Raw genomic sequence first — 17,459 nt, forward strand, 5'->3', positions numbered from 1 at the left:
TACATGTCTGAGGAAAATGTGTTTTGGGTGATGGAGGAGAATCTGTTTTGGGTGATCATGAGCTTTGCGTTGGTGGGTAATGGTCAATTACAAGTACAGGAAAATTTGAAATAATCGGCTGGTTACATGCATACAACTATGTTTCAGAAGGCCATAGGAATCCTTACGTCAAAACATTGAATAGGTATATTTGGATGCATTCTTGATAAGCATAATTAAAAGGCTTCTTGAAAACGGTTAAAAGTGCTAATAGCATGATCTCAAGATTTTGCTGATCTGTAAAGTTTTGGAGAAAATACTTGTACTGGCTGAACAAATTTTCACTCACGAAACCTGCCATTTCTATTATTTTTCAATCAAGAAACCTGTCATTTCAATTATTTTGCAAAAGGGTTAAAACTGCTGGTGACATAATTTAAATTTTTTCAGAAATTACTTGTACACAATTTATTCAGGAAAGATCCTGTCACTTCATTAAGCATGGACGCCATTAGTAGGATTTCTGGAAGCTTATGAGAGTCCTATATGGAGATCCGTTTCTGTCTTGTCAACATCAAATTAATGATTGTAGAGTATTCGGAAAAAAATTGATTATACTATGAACCTTGTAAGTTGTTATTTCCTACAGTTTCGCTAGAGATTGTTGGTATCACGCTCCTTGTTATGTACCTCGTTTTAGATATTCCTCGATGTCATCTCAATATAAGCCAAAAATAAGCTCGTACGGTGAAATTGCAAAATACGTTGCATTTCAGTGTTGATACTGATTATGATCTCTTTTATAGCATGTAAATTTTTTAGCTATCAACTTCTCCATGTGGGATATTTACATTGTGATATTTGGCAGTAATAATGATTATCTGTCCATAAGGTTGATAATACCATTTTAAAAGAAATTGGAAATCAAAATGGAATTTTTCTATCCTCCATGATATGCAGTATTTAATACTACGGTGGGTTGTATACAATTTTTTAAATCTAAAAGCTATTGACCATTGAAATTAACACACCAATATATTGTGCAACGGGATTTTATCTGTTAGATATAGAATTCTACTTTAATTTCAATTTGCAAATCCAATCGTTTGTATATCACCCAATAAAAGAACTGATGAAACACATATTTACCAACTCCAATTAGATGTCCGATTTTACACAGTGGTTTGTGGTGGTTCGTGGTGAATGTGATAAAAAAAGAGTTGTCTTTAGTGTGATTTTTTGGAAATTTTTATAGTGGGTTTTTCCGATTTAACTTTTTTAAATCTGGCAAGAATTTATTGAAATGACAAACTTGATGGGTAATCATGTGCAATCTAAGCACCCTAGGAGTTTTACATGGTGCTGAATCCATATATAGTAAAAAAACTAGTTTAAATAAGACAAATCAAGATTTCACCTCAATTTTTCCTGAACAATTCTTTTTATCCACAATCAACAATCAACAGAATACTAAATTTTTAACATTCCATTCAATATATAACATAGATTCAAGTCGGAGCTAAGAACACATAATCATTTAATTTAATTATTAAATAATTTTTTTCCCTTTCCATTTTTATTAAAATCAAATCATAATTTCTTCCAAACATAAGTTTAACTCTATTAACTTAATTTTTTAAAACCCTAAAATATATTTATACATTCAAAAAAACATCTTAAAATTCTCCACAAAATTACATATAATAATATTATTAACAATGTCATATTGTATGGTTACAGAGCAAGGTCAATTAACCAAGTATTATGCAAAACGAATGTCCCAGGTTCAAATCCATTGAACCATGTGCAGGGCAGCCGGGTATAACTACATAAAAATGGAAAAAACCACAGCTTGAAGGACTGAATATAAAAACATTAGTTTATAAATATTGGTTTAGTGGATTGACATTAAATAAAAAAAACATTAGTTTATAAATATTATTTTAGTAGATTGACGTTGTAAAATTTACACGTAGTGCTAATGATTTGACTTCCTTCGCATTTAAAACTATGGAACAGACCAAAGCAGAGACTAACACGTAAGTTTGTTACGCCTTTTTAGTAGCAGCCTAACGTTTCTAGCCCTGTTCAAGCACGTGCGGCTTCCTTTCTTGCACTTGATCCTATGGCATGGTAAATAAGCTCTGCTTTTCTCCATGGCAAATAATATTTACTCTGCTATAGGATTTTGTATGTGGTTTAGGATATTAAATGTATGTGGTTTAGGATATTAAATGTGGTTGGGCTATAAGCATATACAATTAAAGTTATACCAATATAAATTTAACAGTGCGTATATATAGCCCAACCGGGCATGGTAAATAAGCTTGACCTTTCTCAATGTGTCTGATGGAGGGAATTGTCATGGTCAGCCTGGTAAGCTGGGTTTAAATATGTTATTATCATCAAAATCAAACTGGGTTTAAATCTGTTATTATCATCAAAATCAAAATAATTGCAGATATTTTTATTTTTACTTTCCACGTTGAAGCAAAACATTTTGTATTTGATATCGACATATATGTTTTTAGCATAATGTACCTATAGTTTCAAAATTGAATATAGTATAATTTTAATTATTATATATTTTTAATATAAAATATAATAATTTTATTAATACTTGTAAAATTATTAAAAGTATATTAATAATAAATATAAATATTATAATAATAATAATAGAATTAATCGAGACAACCCATTTGAATGGCTTGGTCATTTTTATTGTTAGCGTGAACGAAGAGGTATGCTATGAGAAAGGGAATTTCACTCAATTATGGATGTAGTAACTTAAAAAGTTGAGGAAAGCTAATATCACTCAATTTATAGATGTAAAAAGTTAAAAGGATGATGAAAACTAATACCCCATCATACTGATTCAATGATATTTGGTATAATGTAACTCTTACTTTCCACGTTGAAGCAAAACATTTTGTATTTGATATCGACATATATGTTTTTAGCATAACGTACCTATAGTTTCAAAATTGAATATAGAATAATTTTAATTATTATATATTTTTAATATAAAAATATAATAATTTTATTAATACTTATAGAATTATTAAAAGTATATTAATAATAAATATAAATATTATAATAATAATAATAGAATTAAATTAAATGTCAAATTTATATATAAGAGATATTTTTTTGTGTGTTAAAACAAAGAGGGTCGGCTTTGCAAGGTATGCTATGACAAGATTGTAACTCAAGCTCCTGGTGGAGGACGTGTGCCCCACACATGGTGTTCCCTCTCAATTTTCACATACAAATGGGCAGCATTCTTGAAAGAAATTTCATAAAATAGTTCATCGATCTTGTTCTGGGGTCTGACATTGGCTTATTTCGATCAACGCCCTTCATCTGCACTCCTGAGCTAGGGACGCTGTAGAGACTTATGAGGGTTGTGTGGTGTCATTTGTGTGGTGCCCCACACATGGCGTTCCCTCTGCACTGCTCAGCTAGGGACGCTGTAGAGACTTATGAGAACAATTGCTGGTTGTGTGGTGTCATTTGTGTGGTGTCATTATCAGACTGGTTCCCTCGAAGGAGTACATTTGAGTAAATCATTGAATTATCTTTAAACATTTTATGTTTAGGAATTATTTTGAATTTAATCAAATAGAACATCGAATGCTAACGGGTGATGATTTAATCCAATATAATGTTTGAGAAATAGCTATTATTCTCCCGGTCTTCTATAAAGTGAAGCCCTCGGGGGTCAGGGGGACGGGCAAAGATAAAGATGAACCGTACGCTAAAGCAGTGCCACATGATTGCCTAGGTTCAATATCAAACGGGCATGTCATTTTGAGGTTTAGATCGTTCTAAAATTGCACATGTCCTCAGCCATAGAAATAAACTTGTCCCAGCATGCTAACCTTCTTATTACATGCAATATAAGAATTGCTCATCATGAGTTGTTAGGGATAGAAGCATGAGCATGATAATGAACCCAGGACCGTCGGTTGTAGGTGCACATTTCATAGTATGGATTTAACGCTTCAATCCCTTTATCACTTCTATCTGAAATTCAATTCATCGTATCTACTTAAAGTATTCACTTCTATCTGAAGTATGAGCATAATCAAAACATGTCTCAATAGCTATATTATGTGAAGCAAATTGGAAAGATGATTCTCTATAACTACATAAAAATGGAAAAAACCACAGCTTGAAGGACTGAATATAAAAACATTAGTTTATAAATATTGGTATAGTGGATTGACATTAAATAAAAAAAATATTAGTTTATAAACATTAGTTTAGTGGATTGACGTTGTAAAATTTACACGTAGTGCTAATGATTTGACTTCCTTCGCATTTAAAACTACGGAACAGACCAAAGCGGAGACTAACACGTAAGTTTGTTACGCCTTTTTAGTAGCAGCCTAACGTTTCTAGCCCTGTTCAAGCACGTGCGGCTTCCTTTCTTGCACTTGATCCTATGGCATGGTAAATAAGCTCTGCTTTTCTCCATGGAAAATAATATTTACTCTGCTATAGGATTTTGTATGTGGTTTAGGATATTAAATGTATGTGGTTTAGGATATTAAATGTGGTTGGGCTGTAAGCATATACAATTAAAGTTATACCAATATAAATTTAACAGTGCGTATATATAGCCCAACCGGGCATGGTAAATAAGCTTGAACTTTCTCAATGTGTCTGATGGAGGGAATTGTCATGGTCAGCCTGGTAAGCTGGGTTTAAATATGTTATTATCATCAAAATCAAAATAATTGCAGATATTTTTATTTTTGAACATGTATATTGGTGTGTTATACTTTGAATAATATATGAAAATATTGTTTGATGTATTGGTAAACCTGAGGATGGGTATGTCACCTTTATCATTGACGATTAATTAATTACACCGTAAGGAATTTCCCTCTGAAATCAAACCTGAGGATGGGTATGTCACCTTTACCATTGACGATTAATTAATTACGCCGTAAGGCATTTCCTTCTGAAATCAACTCCTTTCTCTGCCTACATGTCATCTTTATATGCCATAGGATTATATGTAAGACGATTGCAAAGATTTCAGCCATTAGATTAGAATGGTTACAAAAAACTAGTTCTCTCTGCCTACTAGTCATCTTTATATGCCATAGGATTATGTAAGACGATTGCAAAGATTTCAGCCATTAGATTAGAATGGTTACAAAAAATTAGTTGTTGAAACAGTTTGCGCACTGGTCTAATGGTTACAAATACCGTCGCCTCTTGCAAGTCTTTCTCGACAAGCCTGAACTGTAGGCTGGACACAATATTACATCTCAAATAGAAGCTGCATAGACGCTGTTGTTTGAGTAGCCTCTGTCCATATAGCCATTTTATCTGCGACCTATGCCGAATCCAGGTGGTGCCTGGATGCGCTGGTCGTCATGGTGGAGTCCAAAGCTATTATTCTTCCGGTCTTCTATAAAGTGAAGCCCTCGGAGGTCAGGTGGATGGGAAAAGATAAAGATGGATCATATGCTAAAGCCCTACGTATCCACGAAGAGAAGCAGCAGTACGACTTGCAGACTATCCAGACTTGGTCAAACGCCCTTCATCATGTCACGAATATAAGTGACTTTGAATTGCAGGAGGGTAATGGGTAAGGATATCCACTGTCTTGATCCATAATAGGTCTAAATCTGTTGCATTGAAGCATACATCACATCTCAAGTATGCTTTTGTCATTACTTACTTTACTGTCTTAATTAATATTCAGGGACGAGGGCGAAGAGAGACTCTTGGAGGAGCATGAAGAGGAGCTATTGGAGAAGGTTGTGCAAGCCGTGTTGAAAAATTTTGCAATGCCATTGGATGTGGCAAAATATCCAACTGGTTTGGCGGAAAAGTTACAAGATTTTTAAGGGACACTGCGACTGCATCATGGTGAGCATGTGGAGGTCAAGGTTGTGGGGATTGTGGGCATCGGTGGAATTGGAAAGACAATGATGGCCAAAGAACTTTTTAATCGTAAGAGGTCAGATTATGATAGATCCTATTTTCTATTTGATGTGAGGGAAAATGCAAATAAAATGTCTCTAAACAATGTATAAAGAAAACTCATTAAGGACTTGAAGGTTAGAGATATCAAAATTGAGAGGTGGGAAGAAGGCGTGGAGATACTTAAAAAGAATCTTTCAGCTTGTGAGGCACTCATAATATTAAATGATGTAGGTCATGTGGACCAACTAGATCCTTTCTTGCCAATTAAGCATGTCCTTCATCCCAAGAGCTTGATTTTGGTTACGTTTAGGGTCAAGCATATCCTTAGAAGTGCAGGAATTGCAAAGTCGTCAATTTATCAGTTACCAGGCCTCAATATAGCACACTCCCAAGAGCTGTTTTGCTTGCATGCCTTTTTCCAGCCATATCCACTACCAAGATTTGAAAATCTTGTAGATGGGTTTTTAAAGGCATGCCATGGTTTGCCTCTATCATTGAAAGTTTTTGGGTCGCTTGTTTGTGGACATGACAAACTTTACTGGGAAGAGAAACTCAATGGACTTCACCAAATATTACCTGCAGAGATAGAAAGGAGCCTTAAAATTAGTTACGACTCTCTCAATCATGAGTAGCAGCAAATATTTTTAGATATCGCCTGTTTTTCGATAGGAAAAGACAAGGATACATGGGTAAGAATATGGAGGGGTTCGGGATAGAATGGTTTGGTAGGGTTTCAAAATCTGCTCAACAAGTGTCTTGTCGAGTTGGACGATGAAAATAGAATAAGAATGCATGATCACCTCATAGATTTGGGAAGAGCTATTGTGGATTGTCCAGAATTATTACCGCATTGGCTTTGGCGACCGATAGAGAATCTTCATCTTCATGAGTTGTTGCAACAATCATCCTCTATAAGTGTTTGAGCCATCCTAATTGTTGAATGTCTAAAGAACTTTCGGTATTTTGTATTCAAAACAGTCTGCCACACATTATGTTAATAATAGTTTATTGTTTTCAAACCACAAACAGGTGATAACAGAAGTGCGCGGATTTGGGATGGCTCCTTGGTACACCTTTATTGGGTAGGATGAAGATTAGGAAGTGTTCCATTCAGAATTAGAATTTCCCTTGAATACAAGTTCTAGTCAAGAGGTCTGCGGAATCAGGAAATTGCAACTTCTTGAAGTTGAAGGCAACTTTGAAAGCATCTTGACTTCGGTGTGGTCACCAAAACTCATATGGCTTCATTGGAATGTGTCGAACTACTCATCACTACCTTCTTGAATTCCATTGTGCGATTTAAGAGTTTTAGAAGTGTTCGGTTGGGAATTGAAAAGATTGTGGCAATCTCGATCTGAGGTACGTACATATAGATGTAGCAATTTGCAGAGCAAGAATTCTCCTATATTTTCAATTTCTTATATAATCGAAACGTACTTAACATTGCAGGCACCTCTCCACTTGTGGCAATTAAATATTGAAGCTCCATTTTCCGAGTTTCCAAAGTCATTAAGGTCGCTGAAGCACCTAGAAAAGATTGTACTGAATTGTCCGCGATTGTTGACATACGCAGATGTAGCAATGCTATCAGAAGAATTTTGTTATTTGAGCTCCTTGAGATGTCTAACCCTCATAGGGTGCCCGAAATTGCAGCTTCTTCCAATTTTATTTCGGAATCTAAGAAAGCTCGAATACTTCCATCTGTCCAAGTGCAGTAGTTTGGAAATGCTTCCAGATTCTTTTAGTAATCTAACAAATCTTCAAAACATCAATCTGACAGACTGTGGAAGTTTGAAAATGCTCCCAAATTCCTTTGGGAATCTGGTAAATCTCCAACACGCCAATATTTCTAAGTGCATCAATTTGGAGATGATTCCAAATTCCTTTGGGAATCTAACAACTCTCCAACATATCAATCTCACACTGTGCGGAAGTTTGAAGATGCTTCCAGATTTGTTTCAAAATCTGAGAAATCTCCAAACCATGAATTTGACATTGTGCAAAAGTTTGAAGATGCTTCCAAGTTCCTTCGAAAATTTAAAAAATATTCAATACATCAATCTTTCTAGGTGTAAATGTCTGGAAATGCTTCCAGGCTTTCAGGGAAATCTATTGCAACTTAGACATCTACATTTGGGTGATTGTTTGAATTTGACTCTTTCCACACTTGGAGATATCACCACTCTTGAATGTTTAGATCTATCAGGTTGCCTCCAAATGGAGTTATTGCCTTCCCAGGTTGGAAGTCAACCGTCTTTGAAAAATTTAAATTTGTTCCGTACAAACATCAAAGATTTACCTAGTACTATTGTGTGCCTGAGCAATTTGGAACTTCTGATGTTAGGTAGCCCTTTTTGTTGGGAACGTTGCCATCTTTGTTCGAACTGACTAAGTGTTTATTGCAAACATTGCAATTTTTCAACAAAATGTCAAGAATGTTACTGTAGTAAAGGTGTTTTCACATCCACTACTTCAGAAGCAGGAGGTGGGTGCTGATTTTCTTCTCCTTCTGCTGTGATGGCTATATCTGCTTCTTCGTCAGAAGATATTTTGATCTGGGTAGCATCGTCTTGGCTTTTGCCCCACAGAAAAGGGTAGAGACCAATGAATATAAGAATCACACCCATCAAACTGTTCTAGTGTAGGAAAATCAAGCATTTCAATTAATTAATTTTGTAAATTTGTAGGCAAAATGAGAGAAGAAATAATAAATTTAATGTAAATTGTTAGGGTAGTTCTGGTAAACTTGATTTAGTCGAGTTATAAGTAGTTTTATGGCTCCAACCTGTGGTTTGGCCCATGATATTCCTGTGGAATATAACCTATTTAAAAGCCAAAAGCCTCCATGTTAATTTCTTTCACTTATGGAGTCTTTCTGTTTTTAAACAGGCTATATTCCACATGAATACCATAGACAAAATTATGGGTTCTCATGAACCCCAAAATAGTTGATGACTTTACCTAATCAAATTTACTTGAACCACTCTAATAGAAATTGAAGACTTAAGAATATACTATATTCCATATGAATACCATGGACAAAACCATAGATTCTCATTAGCCCAAAAACAACTAATAACTTTATCTAATCAAGTTTAATTTTACCTGAACCACTCTAACACAAATTGAATATTGGAGTATATAAAAAACCACCGAATTGAATATTTGAGAATATAACAAACCACCCACCTTCCCAAACGCAACGTGTCTCCCATAACTATAGATGATAAAATTGCTGAGCACACGGTAGACACTGGGTTGAATACTGTAATGAATACTGGCCCTTGTTTCCACAAACACCATAACTGTAATGGAAATTCCATTGCATTGAATATGATTCCCTGCCAAATTGAATTAATCTTCCACAAATCAGCTTAACCACCTAACAAAAATTTAAGTTATTCATGGCTGGGAAAATTGAGGAAGAACATCATTCATGTATGTAGACTTACTGTAGTGAACACAGTCAAAATATTAGCCCTATCCAGTATCCATGATGTTGGAATGATGCCCCTGTCAAGAATGGCTATTAGGAGAGCAGTTTGGATGGAGCCTAGAATGACAGTAATTGATGTAAGGGATAGTGTGGCTGGAAACTTCTTCATTGTCTCAACATGCACATGAAATTATAATCATATATTTGATTGGGTGGGGAGCTTTGAAACTTCTAAATACAGAAAAGGGTTATAATTGGGTATCAATTTAATATGCAAGGTGGTAGGGAGACCTGCAATATCATGGTAGTGGATAACATTATCACTGCTGAGATAAGGTAAATACACCCTCTAATCTGGTTGCCTGAATCTCCCTCGTGTAGAATGGTTTCCACTAGGTGTACTGTATTAGTGTTGGAAACTGATGTTGATTGTCCCCACAGAGGCCAGAGTTGGGCTAGAGTAGGACCTTGAAGGAAACTCATAGCCATTGCACAAATTTACTTGAACCACTCTAATAGAAATTGAAGACTTAAGAATATACTATATTCCATATGAATACCATGGACAAAACCATAGATTCTCATTAGCCCAAAAACAACTAATAACTTTATCTAATCAAGTTTAATTTTACCTGAACCACTCTAACACAAATTGAATATTGGAGTATATAAAAAACCACCGAATTGAATATTTGAGAACATAACAAACCACCCACCTTCCCAAACGCAACGTGTCTCCCAGAACTATAGATGATAAAATTGCGGAGCACACGGTAGACACTGGGTTGAATACTGTAATGAATACTGGCCCTTGTTTCCACAAACACCATAACTGTAATGGAAATGCCATTGCATTGAATATGATTCCCTGCCAAATTGAATTAATCTTCCACAAATCAGCTTAACCACCTAACAAAAATTTAAGTTATTCATGGCTGGGAAAATTGAGGAAGAACATCATTCATGTATGTAGACTTACTGTAGTGAACACAATCAAAATATTAGCCCTATCCAGTATCCATGATGTTGGAATGATGCCCCTGTCAAGAATGGCTATTAGGAGAGCAGTTTGGATGGAGCCTAGAATGGCAGTAATTGGTGTAAGGGATAGTGTGGCTGGAAACTTCTTCATTGTCTCAACATGCACATGAAATTATAATCATATATTTGATTGGGTGGGGAGATTTGAAACTTATAAATACAGAAAAGGGTTATAATTGGGTATCAATTTAATATGCAAGGTGGTAGGGAGACCTGCAATATCATGGTATTGGATAACATTATCACTGCTGAGATAAGGTAAATACACCCTCTAATCTGGTTGCCTGAATCTCCCTCGTGTAGAATGGTTTCCACTAGGTGTACTGTATTAGTGTTGGAAACTGATGTTGATTGTCCCCACAGAGGCCAGAGTTGGGCTAGAGTAGGACCTTGAAGGAAACTCATAGCCATTGCTCCACCCACACAAATTACAGTTCCCAGAATTTTGGCTTTGTTGCGAATACACATAACGTCTACTTTCTCCATCCTACATATTTGACACTCACATTAGATTTTGGTCACAATAAATCTAAATGATATAATTAACTCCAAATGAATGCATCATATAGGTGAGCAATTATAAGCTCAAAATAATTTTTTGACCATTAGTAACCTAAATCAAAATAAATTGTTCAGAGTTTCATTTCATTAACCTAAATGAAAGAATCTCCTCCAAATTTCAACTATGTGAACAGTTATAATCTCCTTCTAGTTTAAACAGTTATAAGATAAACAATAGAAAATCTTTTAGCTTTTTAATAACTTCAACTACATGTAACTTCAATCATTAACATTCACTACCAAAATACAAACAATTTATATTTCATTAATCACACATTCAAATGATTAACCACACATTCAAAGTGAGTGTTGAGTTCTTGATTAACCACACATTCATGTAAATGATTCATATTTGATTAACCACACATTCAAAGCACATTCATGCATCCACACATTCAAATGATTAACAACACATTCAAAGTGAGTGTTGAGTACCTGATTAATCACACATTCATGCAAACAATTCATATCTGATTAACCACACATTCAAAGCACATTCATGCAAACGATTCATATTTGATTAACCACACATTCAAAGAACATTCATGCTAATTAGCCACACATTCAAAGCACATTCATGCAAATGATTCATCACTCAATGCAGAGTTAAGGTTTATAGCCACTCACTTATGGATCAAAAGCATGATGAATTAGTAAACTCTTAGCTGTTGGATGTAAAAAACAGGATTCAAGTCTATTCTACATGTTAATGGGTATTTCTATCAATCCAATACATAGATGAAGTTTATAAACACCACTAATGGATCAAAATCAGTTACACATGCCAAGGGGAATCAAGTGCCATATATTTCAACTCAAAATCTCTGATCAACAAACTTTGTATTTCAGAGCTTTTCAACTGCAACTAGGAAAAGCTGCTACAGTAGAAAATATTTCCCCTCTTTATATTTGGTGACTCACTACAGCATAAAGAGCAAACTCCATTGTTGTTGCAGGGCTTCAAATCTGGGGAAAAGAGTTAGACAAATGAGCAAATGATTTGGACAACAGATCTATGGATCCCATGCTTTCATCCATAATGATTTAATTTCTGCATCATTGAATTTGTAATGAAAGAAACTCAAGCCCATTTGATCTGCAAGTCATTCATTGTGCTCTCAAATGATTTGTAGTCTCGAGAGAAGAGGAAGAGGAAACAACATAGTGGTTGAATGATTTAGGGGATCCTAACACTGATCTGATGGATTGGGCGAGGGAAGAGGCAATGGCTGCCTTCACCTGCCCTCTTTTGGGGATGTTCCTCCTCGAATGAGTAACAATAGTTGTAGGCATCTTGGTATTTATTTTTTGGACTGAATTCAATGGATTAAGCGATTAAGGAAGATAACAGGCAGCGAATACTTGAAATATTGAATGAACGGAGTACAGAAGCAAGGGAGAGAGGGTTTAGAGAAATGAAATGATAACGAGTATTTAAGCCTTTTTTAGACTTTACCCTACTCTGCTAACTAGCACACCCTTCACATGCTAGGCTGTATTACAAATAAGTCAGAGTGCAGAGGATAAATTGAGGAAGTAGTCTGCAATCCCTTGGCGACTGTTTTTAGCTCTGATTATTCCGTTCATGAAATAAACTAGCATAGATTTAGATTTATTAACACTGAGAATATTATTCAATGACATTGAATATTGACCTCATTTTATTTAATAATCATGGACATCTTTCCCAGGCTTGTTATAGAGCAGCTACCTTTTTTGTGTACAATGTTAAAGAAAATGCAGATTACTTTGCAAAAACACTCAAATTGCATGAATTTTAATTCACAAAAGACCAAACCTTTTTTATGTACAATGTTAAAGAAAATGCAGATTACTTTGCAAAAACACTCAAATTGCATGAATTTTAATTCACAAAAGACCAAAACCTCTGTTATTTTAGTATTAAGTTCAATCCAAGTAAAACCCAGATTTATTACCAATCCAACCTGGGCTATAATTAGCACAAACTCATCTGAGGGTTTAGGGAATCTGAAGTTGATGTCACACTTGGGTTTGAATGGGCTTGTAATAATGTCTATATATTCAATGCACCTTTATATACAATCTAGATTCCATACATCATTACATAGGCACATTCCTATAAAAGATTTCATATCTCATTTCCCCTCCAAACTTTAGACTGCACCTTGTTTCTCTCCCTTGTAACTTCATTTCCATTCATTCCAATTTCATTTTAACACAACTCACATGCAAAATATTACAAATAAATTTCCACAATTTACATATTACAAATCCTAACAAAATATACATTTTGCAGGTTCATTACTGCTTCTTCAGGTCTTCGATGCCTCCAACAAATTTCGATGCAACTTCAAATATGGAATGACAACCACAATGTTCTTCAGAATATTATATTTCTTCTCTAACCTCTTTCGTTACAATTTACTACTTGTATTTTCCAACTGAAACTTTAAAAATGATGTTTCAAGATGAAATACCATTCTGATAGTTTATGTCTTTACAACCAATTCATTATCAATGGGTTTTAACATATTTAAAAAAAAAATCAAATTATTTTAATGAATATAATACATGTTTTAAATATATCTTGATATTAATTAAATTTTTCGTTTAAATAATGATTTCTTAAATAACCCTATCCAAATCGATATGGATACCCAGTTGTTGTTCACCTGGATTCATTTGTTTACCTTCACCTTCAACTAGGCAATCTTTATCCAGATACAAAGGTGTTTAAAGAACTTCAATGGCTATTTATGACTATTTTTATTCCATTTTATAGCCACTTTAACCCCCGAATAGGGTTTTAGGCATGGCTTCCTCAATTGAAACTCATTATCATCAACCTGTTCACCTGGATTCATTTGTTTACCTTCACCTTCAACTAGGAAATCTTTATCCAGATACAAAGGTGTTTAAGCAACTTCAATGGCTATTTATGACGATTTTTATTCCATTTTATAGCCACTTTAACCCCCGAATAGGGTTTTAAGCATGGCTTCCTCAATTGAAACTCATTATCATCGACCCTTTCTTTCAAAAATGCCCATTCACATTTCAATATTCCTCCACACTATATGCCTTACGGCGTTTCCTTTGCAACATTAGGTGCAAATGCTAGTATAATCAATGCCCCACTTCATAAATGGACCGATAGTGATAACAGGAAAAAGTGGAGCTGGATGCATGTGTATTTTCTGAGTATAAATTTGACAAGGATGGCAACATTTGACCTCTTCAATACAGTCAGTGAAAATTGAGGGAAAAAAGTAGCCCACACACAAAATTTTCTAGGCTATTGCAAGCCCTAATAGATGACTACCACAAGCTCCACTATGGTAATAATTAAGTACAGACTCAACTTCTTCCAAAGTTAAGCAAGGCCTAAGGATTGAGTCAACCCCTCTACGATATACTGTATCAGCAATAATAACATAGTTTTTGGTAAGGTGACGTAACTTTCAACGCTCATCTTTGGAGAAAGAAAGTCGAAACTTCAAAGTCTAGAGATATATAATGATATCTCTGTACTGGGGATCTTGTGAAGAAATGAGGAATAAATGTTCGTCGAGAAAATTTTCCTCATAAACAATAGCTTCCTCACAATGCAGCTCTGAAATTAATTCCACAAAAACTAATGACTTCTTAGATTTAGCTGACAAGAATTCAAGATTGAACCCTTGTAAAATAAAAATTCGTCGATTATACTTGCCCCCAATCACTCTCCTACTGAGGACAAACTAAAAAGGATTGACAACCACAAAGAAGAACGTTTTACGCAACATAATATAATGACGCCGCCGCTCGACAGCATGGATAGCTGCCAAGGTCACTTTCTTGATAGGAGAATAGTGTAGCTCATGTCCTACTAAAAGGAAATCTCTAGCATAATCTAGTGGAGTCAACAATGGAGCAGAGGTTAATTCTTTTTTAAAATCATCAAAATATCATTGTGTGAATTCGTCCCATAAAAATGGAACTCCTTTCTTAAGAAAACACAGAAATCCTTTGGTAATCTCGGCGTAATTTACTATAAATCTCATCGAGAAATTTGCCTTTCCTTGGAGACTTTGAACTTGATGAATGGAAGACAAGGGAGGCAACTGAGTTATTTCCTCAACCTTGAAAGTATCAACTTAAATCCCTTCTGTCAATATGATGAATCCTAACACTCGACCGGATGTGACCGTGAAAACACATTTATTTAGATTCAACCATGTTTTATAAAAACGACATCTCTCAAAGACGAACCGAAGGTGGTTGGGATGATCAATTCTCTTGTGAGAATGAGCAGCTAAGTCATCCAAGTATGATTCGATAACATGTTTGATGTCATGGAAAGCATAAGACATGGCCCGCTGAAAAGTAGCTCCAACATTTTTAAGACCAAAAGGAATCTTCTTGTATGGAAACATGCGCCAGGGACAAATAAAGGTTGTCTTGTGCTGATCGTCTGGATGGATAGTAATTTGATTATAACTAGAGAATCCATTCATGAACGAAAAAATTTCATTACCCACACATTCATCAACAATTTGATCAATAAAAGGCGTGGGGTAAGTGTCCTTTGGACAAGATTTATTTTAATCCCTAAAGTCAATACGTACTCGGATCGTTCCTTGCTTCTCATCTACCGAGACTGGGTTGGAAACCCACTCAATTAGATGCATGGGGTATATGAAACCCACCTTAAGTAGCTTTTCAACTTCAGCGTTAATAGTTGCTGCTTTCTGAGGATTGACTGGTCAAAGTTTTTGACGAATCAATTTGGCGTTTTCGTATGTATTGATCTCATGCTGAACTATAGATGGATCAATTCTAGGTATTTCCTCATAAGACCAAGCAAACACATCTTCAAACTCCTTAAAAAGATCGGTGTTGATTTGAATTTATTCAGAGGAACAATTAGCTCCAATGAAGAAATTTTCTATTACGTTATGATTCCTAGAGATGTTTATAGGTATAGTTCGTGAGATAACTGACATGTTACCTTCAGTAGAAAATTGTGTTGGAGCCAAAGGGTTTGAAGCTGTACAAACATCACTAGTAGATAGACTGGACAAACTAGATTCAACTTCATGCAATGGAGGGAGAAAATATGAACGATGATGTAAATCCTCCCATGGTCTATCCATTCCCATCATTTCTTCCAAAATTGCTTCTTCAGATGGTAAGACTGTATCCAAGAAATCTAGAGCTGAAGAAGAATCCAGGGTCCAAGCTGGAGCCACATCGCCATCTAACTCCTCTTGTGAAAAAGGAGTGGGATGGTTGTCTGCAGAGTTAACGATAGAATGATAACTAACTTCCGCTGCAGACATGGGAAATGTCATTCCACCTACCTGCCCTCCATCTAATGTGGTGATAGATGAAGGTAAGGGCCAAGGGTCTGAAAAATAATTAGTTCGAAAGAACTCTTTTCGAGAAGGTCCCTTAGAGGATGAAATTGCATTAATTCTAGTTGTAGCAGGAGGGAGGTCAAAAATACCGATCAACGAAGAGTACATCCCAACTCCTAAGTTCTCAATAGGTTGATGGGGATTCTCCACCAATGGAACGGTAGAATCCAAAGTTGCATGTGAGTCACCTAGAGAATATTCTAACTAATCAATTCTAACAATCCTCCCCTCATGAGGAAAATAGAGGACGTGGAATAATGATGAAACAATGGCATCCATCTCATAAATCCAATTCCTACGTAAGAGGAGGTTATAATCTAGGTTCGCATCAATGATTTCTACCTCAATATTTATGACCTTTTCCCCAACACATATAGGAAAGGCTGGGATAATCCCATGCAACCTATGAGAATGTCCATCAAATGCCATCAAAAGAGTGGGTGAAGGAACAACTGAAGGTGATCTAATGGCCTTCCAACACAACATAGACATCACGCACGTGGAAGCTCCCTCATCTATAACTGTCTGAAAATATTGGTATTTCGGTATGTGGACTTTATCTGGAAAGTCCTATGGTAAGGAGGTCTCTTTTTTACATTCAACATATCAAAAGTGAGCACTAAAGAATTATTTGGATCTACTGTGCCAATGGCCGAAAGAAAAGCACTTCTCTGAGCAGGGCACAACTAGAGTACCTCCAATGCAGACATAGGACAAGGACTTTGAGCCAGATCTTCTACAATCAAGTAGATATGGGCTACTCTAGCATTAGGGTTAATAGTCAAGCACTTTGCAGAACCTTTCAGTATCTGAGGTATAGACTCAACAGATGGTCGCTCAATATGAAGTGGCTCTGTGACTTCGGGAATAGATTTAGCCTTAGATGTTTTTGATTCACCATAATCGCGTGCTCACATAGCAACGTCGATATGAGAGCTCATAATATAAACATTTGAGGAATTTTCCCCTTCCTAATCGCCCCCTATGGAGGTAGCAGCATTTGTATTTGTGCCAGCAAGTAATTGGTGCCCTTGGGGAAAAGGGTTAGTCAAAATAGCTTGGGAGCTAGAGGACCCTTGCTACACTAATAAGCGTTGAGCATATTGTATCTTGGG

The 17,459-nt window shown here is 35.6% G+C and overlaps 1 protein-coding gene across 1 annotated transcript; it reads left to right on the top strand.

Annotated features, from left to right (window-relative positions):
- The first annotated feature begins 1,989 nt into the window (after nucleotides 1–1,989).
- LOC149143590 (TMV resistance protein N-like) lies at nucleotides 1,990–5,846 on the top strand. Its single transcript, XM_089451886.1, has 3 exons — nucleotides 1,990–2,018; nucleotides 5,345–5,584; nucleotides 5,702–5,846. The coding sequence occupies exons 1-3, from the start codon at nucleotides 1,990–1,992 to the stop codon at nucleotides 5,844–5,846; spliced, it is 414 nt and encodes a 137-aa protein (XP_089308012.1).
- The last annotated feature ends 11,613 nt before the right edge of the window (nucleotides 5,847–17,459 follow it).

This window comes from Pinus tabuliformis, chromosome X, assembly GCF_031772625.1.
Source record: "Pinus tabuliformis cultivar Carrire ecotype Pingquan chromosome X, CPIR1, whole genome shotgun sequence".
Lineage (NCBI taxonomy): Eukaryota > Viridiplantae > Streptophyta > Pinopsida > Pinales > Pinaceae > Pinus > Pinus tabuliformis.